This window comes from Sinocyclocheilus rhinocerous, unplaced genomic scaffold (assembly GCF_001515625.1).
Source record: "Sinocyclocheilus rhinocerous isolate Xijiao unplaced genomic scaffold, SAMN03320098_v1.1 scaffold638, whole genome shotgun sequence".
NCBI lineage: Eukaryota > Metazoa > Chordata > Actinopteri > Cypriniformes > Cyprinidae > Sinocyclocheilus > Sinocyclocheilus rhinocerous.
Genome location: NW_015664206.1, coordinates 269,500 through 277,241, shown reverse-complemented (window position 1 = coordinate 277,241; position 7,742 = coordinate 269,500). Strand labels below are relative to the sequence as shown.

The window sequence follows — 7,742 nt, the reverse complement described above, 5'->3', positions numbered from 1 at the left end:
CATTTTTATTATTGTATATTAAACAGACATGCCAATAAAACTCTTTGAATAGAGAGAGATAGATGGTCAGATGTGCATGTGCAGAAGAGGAGGAATGAGGCATTATTCAAGGCAGAAATACAGTAGAAGGACATTCATGAACACAGGGAGAGGTTTGTGGCATGAGTTTGCTCTGTGTGGCTGAGGGATGGACAGATGGATGGATTACCATTTTTATTATTGTATATTAAACAGACATGCCAATAAAACTCTTTGAAAGAGTTGTAAATATTTTTAATTTGTAAAATATCATGTAAATATTTTTAATTGTTTTTTATTTTATTTTTATGTTTTATGTTTTTAATTTAATATTAGATAAGTTTTAGTAATTTTTGTCAATTTAATTCTTTATTTTAATTTTTTATTTAAATTTTTTAAACTGAAATTGTGTTTGGATGTTGTGTTCTGTGCTCTTCTTAACATGTTTAGTCTGCAGCAGCTCATTTTATTTTATTTTTTATTCATATTTTGAATTTTTTATTTTTATTTTTAGTTAAAGTTTTAGTAATTTTGTTGTGCATTTTTGTCATTTTTATTAGTATTTGTTGAAAATATGTCTATTTACATTTTATTCCATTTTATTTCATTTTTAGCAGAAGTTAAACTAAATGTTGCCTTAGCAACAAGCTGAAAAAATAAGTTTAAGTTTTTATATATTTTATTTTATTTTAGTTTAAATTTATTTTATTTAAAGTAATAATTTTTTTTTAATGGTTTTAGTTTAATTAATTGTAATAAACCTGATCCGATCACAAGTGCACAGCTGAAAATTGTAATTTCAGTATTCAGAATTAGTTTTTATCTTTCTATTTTCCATTTTAATTTTAAAGTTGTAGTAATTTTGTTGTTCATTTTTTTTCTTATTAGATTTTCTTGTTTTTTTATTTCAGTTTTAGTACATCAAGTTAAACTAAATTTCCCTGGCAAGTGTTTATTTTATTTTATTTTATTTTTATTTCAGTTAACGTTTATTTTATTTCAAGTAATTAAATTGTTTTTGTATGGTTTTAGTTTAAGTTTTAGTTTAGTTAACTAATAACCCCAATCTATCACAAGTGCTCAGCTGAGAATTTTTGTTTTTTGTTTTTTGTTTTTATCAAACATTTTAAAACACAGACGAATGACAGTTGAGTTTGCAGCCCTTTTTTCTATTGTTTAAGGATGCATAATAAACATTATTATGTGAAATTAATTAAAAAGACAAAGGTAGTTACTGTGCATTTAAATTCATAAGTGAAAGAATTGCTTAGGAAACGAATGACTAATAACCAGTAGTCACTCTGTACAAGTATAAAAACAATATATTAGGTTTATTAAAAATATATAGATAGATATGCAAATATATAAGCGTATTTTAACTGCAGGGTGACTGACTTGATTATAACATTCGCAGTGTTTCATGGGAGTGGAGGGGCACTGCTGATCTCTTGCTTTTGGTGGATCTCATGTTATTTTTAAAACCCAATTTCTGCATGGGGAAATGAATGTGATTTTTAGTTTGGGAACCATACGGTTACACTCTGTTCAGTGCTGTGCATTTGTGATCGATTCACACGAGTGTGACGTTAATACCAGATCAGGCATGAAGCAGCCCGGTGTGAATATGTGTAAGAGTGAGTGATATCCACATGCAAATGTGTTCGCCATCTGAGCTGTATTTACTATCATTATGTTGATGGTGTTAATGATCAGATCTGACTTTAACACACTAGCTCTACTAACACTTAACATAAACATTTTAACATCTCTCAAAAGCCCATTCTGTCAGTTTTATATGCACATTTTTTCATACAGTATGATTTGCTGGTTAATTTGTTGAGTTAATGACAATTTAATTCTTACATACATTTTTGCGTTTAACAAATGCTTTTTAATAGAGCAACATAAGCACATCGAAAAAAAATCTGCAGAAAAATGGATAATGTCTTGGCAAAAAATCATCAACTTTCCATTAATTTCCTTCAAATATGTATTTTATTAATTTATTTCTTTTTTTTTTCATTTCATAGCAAAAGGCATAGTGCAAGTCTATACATAATTTTTTGGCGTTGTCTAAAACACAGTACAATGCGATTCACTATTCAAAATATGGATAACACGCCTGCAATCAATACACAAAATTGGACTGTATTTTTACAGACTTTTCTTAGAGTGCAATTCGTCACAGTTAATCACATACATCAATATTTGGAGAGAAAAGCCCACAAATAAAGACTATTCGAGGCATCATTGACCTACAGTTCACAGCAGTGCTTTTCTCTATTGAGATGTCACATAGCAGAGTGAGGATCTGTTGTTGGACTCAATCTGTGCTATATTTTTATCTGTGTACATATGCGTCGGATGGACTGATTTGGCCGTTGCGTCACGTCTAACAGTCTGGCAGCATTAACACTGTTTTCAAGACACTGACTTGTTGTGTCAACTTAAAAACTTGGTTCACCTGAAAATGAAACTTTGCTGAAATTCTACTCACCCTCAAGCCATTCAAGGTGTAGATGAGTTTTGAAAACAGATTTGATGAGATGAGAACAGATTTGGCGAAGTTTAGCATCGCATCACTTGCTCACCAATGGATGCTCTGCAGTGAATGGGTGCCGTCAGAATGAGAGTCCAAACAGCTGATAAAAACATCACAATAAGCCACAAGTAACCCACACCACTCCAGTACATCAATTAATGTCTCGTGAAGCGAAAAGCTGCATGTTTGTAAGAAACAAATATATCATTATGCTATTTTAACTTTAAACTGACACTTCTGGCAAAAAATATCAATTATGAGTCAACATAATCCATAACAACGCATCCTCCAGTGAAAAAGCCCATCTCCTGTTGTCCTCTCACATCAAAATCCACCCACAGGTTTGTTTAGAGCTGGTTTGGACTGTTTGCTTGTAAACGGTGCTTGATCTGTGCAGATTTCTCTCCTGATTCAGGCATCTTTTTCACTGAAGAAAGCAATATTATGTATAGAGGACTCTTTTTTTTTTTTTGTCAATGTGATGGTTTTAAGTTAAAATGTCTTACTGATTTTTTATTTCTTACAAACACGCAGCTTTTCGCTTCACAAAACATTAACTGATGGACTGGAGAGGTGTGGATTATTGTGATGTTTTTATCAGCTGTTTGGACTCTCATTCTGACGGCACCCATTCACTGCAGAGCATCCATTGGTGAGCAAGTGATGCAATACCTCATTTCTCCAAATCTGTTCTGATGAAGAAACAAACTCATCCACATCTTACATGGCCTGAGGGTGAGTACATTTCATTTTGTGTTTGAACAATTGCTTTAATGATTATTTATGTTTGCATAAAGTTATTTATTGCGAATTAATGGCGTCAAATGAAGATGTAAAATGAACAGCCCTGATAAACAGATAAAGTGCAGCGGCTGCATGTGTGTGTGCTGGTGTCAGTTCTCATCAGAGCAGTATTGTGTATCGAGGTCTTAACAAGCTGCTCATCAGAGCTGATGTACAGTATGGATGCCGTCTCCTGGAATGAGACGATCGCTCCGAACAGATGTGCGTGTTTTTTTTCCCTCCTGAACAGTTCTGTTTTTGCCAGTAGCAGCAATCCGCACAGGAAGCATCGATTGGGAACGCAGCAGGTTCATGTGTCGTTTGCACACACACACACACACACACGGCTGTTACTGCTCTTGTATTTGTGCCACATGTGCTGAATATTTCAGCAGCCGTGATTTCCCCCCCTCCCCTCTCCGTCTCTATCTCCCGCCTGAAAGTGCCCTGCACAGTAAACAGTGTGAGATAGATGACTGCGTTCTTTCAGGGCTGGTGTGAGAGGAACAGTCTGTGTGACAATTCATGGCTCTGTCCCGCTGTACGCCCTCTTGTTTCCTGACCATAGCCTTGATTCATGGGTCACAGCTCCACTGATCACGTGTCATCATAATGCATTACTGTAATCAGATTTGGGTTTTTTTTCCTGTAATTTAAGAGACAGTTCTCTGTGTTTGCTGTTACATGCATGTACAGGTTCAGTTAACCATGGCTAATTTCACATCCACCAACAAATGTTGTTTCACATGTTCATTGCACCTGCTTTCTTTTGGGTAGCACACAAGCACACTTCCTCTGTGAACTAATTGAAATTGAAATGCTTTTGTTGTTGTTCTTGTTATTTGTCGATTTGTTAAGGCTGTACTAACAAAAATTTAGCGCTTTTAGTAGTAGCTTTTGTTCAATGGTAATGCCATGTTTTGGAGAGCTTTTATGATGTTGTTTTACTATGGACATTTACCATAGTGTGTCCATGCTGTCCAGTTTTCTAAAGTGTTTTTGAAAAATCACATACCCTGCCTTTAATAAAAAAGGCATGGTGTATGTTTTATTTAGAGTATTTTATTTTATTTCATTTAATAGTCCCTACAGCGTAATCATACAAGTTGTTTTGCAAAAGTAAAATACACACAAAATGCTCAATTTATAGTTATGCCCTACCAAATAACACTATTTCATTGAAAACGTATATTCCATGCATCTTGTGTGTTAAATGAAGAATTGAAAGTAGAATTTGTCATCAATCCTTGTATTGTCCTCCTGAGATTACCTAACATGATTGCTCCATACAGAGTAATTAGCAAGGTAATCCCATTACACTGTAGAAATAGTAAATAATAGGCTAACTGATGGCTGTTTTGGAGTGACGTCCCTCACAATACTCGTGTGTTTTCAGGCTCCGCTGGTGTCAGGCCACGCCGGTGTGAAATTCACAGTCCTGGAAACTCTCGACCATATAAAAGAGGAATTCCAGCTGTTTCAGGCCCAGTATCACAGGTACAGACACACAACCTTCATTTCACCTCATCCAGGAGGATTTATTGCAATATTATTCAGACAAAATCTCAAAATGTAACTCAACTGACTCCTAAAATCAAACCAACGTTGAAAAGCTTCCCGGTTTCTTTGATGTTTACTGCTGTTTACTTCATTTTCTATAATTGCATCTACATTTTATTCAATTATGTTGTGATTTAGATGATCTACATCCTCTCTGAACTGCAGTTGGGATCACCTGTGCAAAGCTGATGAGATTATCAAACCATAATGCTCTAAAATCACTCCAGCGACTAGAAACGCCTGTATTAGCTGATACAGACCATTAGCCAGCTAATCCTGATAGTCTCATTAGGAGCAATTACAAAAGCTACTGAACGTCTTCCTTTAGAACAGTAAACATCAATGGACATTATAAAACTGGATCGGCTTCAGTAATACAATATGTCTATAGTTGAAAAACATATTTATTCTAGAAGTGGTTCCGTTTCATGTTGGAGGGGCTGATATTGTGGCCTAATTGACCACTGTCACATGACGAGGACACAGTGTCACATGACCTCACACCGTGTGTCGTTTTCTGTTTTTCAGTCTGAAGCTGGAATGTGAGAAGTTGGCGAGTGAGAAAACAGAGATGCACAGACATTATATCATGGTAAGAGGGAAGTCTAACAACATTACCCATAATACCAAAAGCCATTTGACTCTCAACTGTGATCAGCTGTGCTCATTTTGATTAGCTCAGCATGAAAAGAGCTTTCCTGGAGCATTTCAGTCCTTGGTTGTGCAGCTGAACAAACGATCAGCTATGGGTGGCAAAAGATCTCCGGGATAAAGTTGTGGACAGGCACAAGTCAGGAGATGGATAAAAAAAAATCTTTATCAATGCCTAGAAACACAGTGAAGTCTATTATTACGAAGGATAAAGAAGTGCCTTGAATGCACTATAAATCGCTTTGAATAAAGGTGTCTGTCAAGTGCATAGATACAAATGATGATCTACACATATATATCTACACACATAATATGAAAGACAAGTGAGTGTCAGGTCTTTCACTATGAATATGGGTTATCTCTGGCCTCTGGTAACACATGTAGAACATTTCTGTCATTTAGGTGGATGTAACTGTGATTTATGTTGTGTAATTGAACTGCCCTTGTTTCCTTCCACAGTATTATGAAATGTCTTACGGGCTGAACATTGAAATGCAGAAGCAGGTGAGTGACTGATGTGCCGTTTGCAGCTTGATTTCATTACAGATCAGCATGATCTCTGTGTAATGAGCTTTACAGTATGAGGTGTCCTTGTGTGCGGGAATTATGGGGTCTGGTTGGCAGGGTGCCAGGTGTCTGATGCTACTAGGTGAACAAATGAATAAAAGTATTAATATATTTCAATAAAAACCATGCTGACCCCAATTTTGAATGGTAGTGTACATGCATTACCATGGTTAAAGGTTTTTAACACTTAAAATTGCTTTTTTAAAACTGTTGGTATTGCCGCTAATATGATAAAAAAAACATCAGTGTTCAATAAATATGTAAATTTCTTAAAGGTGATAAACACAAACACTTTTTATACCGGGTTAAAAAAAATATATTTTTTGTATGATTATATGTAGACTTGCATATGAAGGTGTAGTAATACAGATATAGTGTTAATATTAATGTGTGCCTCTATACTGTATTCTGTTTTACAGCAGCTTTAAATGTGGCTCATCCAATCAGATTTCAGAGCTAAAACTAAACTATCTCTGTTTTCCTCAAACATATTTAAAAGAAAGCTTAAGGTTTGTCTGTTTTCGTTTTTCTTTGTCTTTTGGAGGAGAGATGTACTGTATACATGCGATGTGCCTGATTCAGTGTTTAGTTGGGTATTTACTCTGAAGCTCGTTTTAAGCCTGACTACTCTATATGAGCAAACACACACACATGCTAGAGTGGGCTAATCCAGATAAGACCCCTGCATCTCTCCTCGTTTTCCAGGCCATCTGTTGGAAATGCCTGGATTTGCGAGTGTATGTGGGTCAGAGTGTGTGGGATCAGCCTGAATGAAAGTGTGTACATATGTGAGCTCTCTCTCTCTCTCTCTGTGTGTGTGCAGTGTATTAAAAACACCTCTGGCAGTCAGGAAAGACCCTATCTATCTATCTATCTATCTATCTATCTATCTATCTATCATTTTGTCATTCTATCTATCTATCTATCTATCTATCTATCTATCTATCTATCATTTTGTATCTATCTATCTATCATTTTATCTATCTATCTATCATTTTGTCATTCTATCTATCTATCTATCTATCATTTTGTCATTCTATCTATCTATCTATCTATCTATCTATCTATCATTTTGTATCTATCTATCTATCTATCTATCTATCTATCTATCTATCTATCATTTTATCTATCTATATCTATCTGTCTATCTGTCTATCTATCATTTTGTCATTCTATCTATCATTTTGTCATTCTATCTATCTATCTATCATTTTGTCATTTTGTCATTTTATCTATCTATCTATCTGTCATTTTATCTATCTATCTGTCTATCTGTCTATCTATCTATCTGTCTATCTATCTATCTATCTATCATTTTATCTATCATTTTATCTATCTATCATTTTGTCATTCTATCTATCTATCTATCTATCTATGTGTCTATCATTTTATCTATCATTTTATCTATCTATCTATCTGTCTGTCTGTCTGTCTATCTATCTATCATTTTATCTATCTATCTATCTATCTATCCATCATTTTGTCATTTTATCTATCTATCTATCTATCTATCATTTTGTCATTTTATCTATCTATCTATCTGTCTATCTGTCTATCCATCATTTTGTCATTTTATCTATCTATCTATCTATCTATCTATCTATCTATCTATCTATCTTTT

The 7,742-nt window shown here is 34.5% G+C and overlaps 1 protein-coding gene across 3 annotated transcripts in view; it reads left to right on the top strand.

Annotated features, from left to right (window-relative positions):
- LOC107729985 (transducin-like enhancer protein 1) overlaps window positions 1-7,742 on the top strand; it is a 20,945-nt gene that overhangs the window by 2,022 nt on the left and 11,181 nt on the right. For 2 of the 3 annotated variants that reach the window (XM_016540726.1, XM_016540723.1), the window contains exons 2-4: window positions 4,740-4,840; window positions 5,432-5,495; window positions 6,014-6,058. In XM_016540726.1, the coding sequence (XP_016396212.1) occupies window positions 4,740-4,840; window positions 5,432-5,495; window positions 6,014-6,058 (210 nt within the window). Of the gene's footprint in view, window positions 1-4,534; window positions 4,649-4,739; window positions 4,841-5,431; window positions 5,496-6,013; window positions 6,059-7,742 lie in introns of those variants that run through there. The other variant, XM_016540725.1, reaches the window with a different exon arrangement.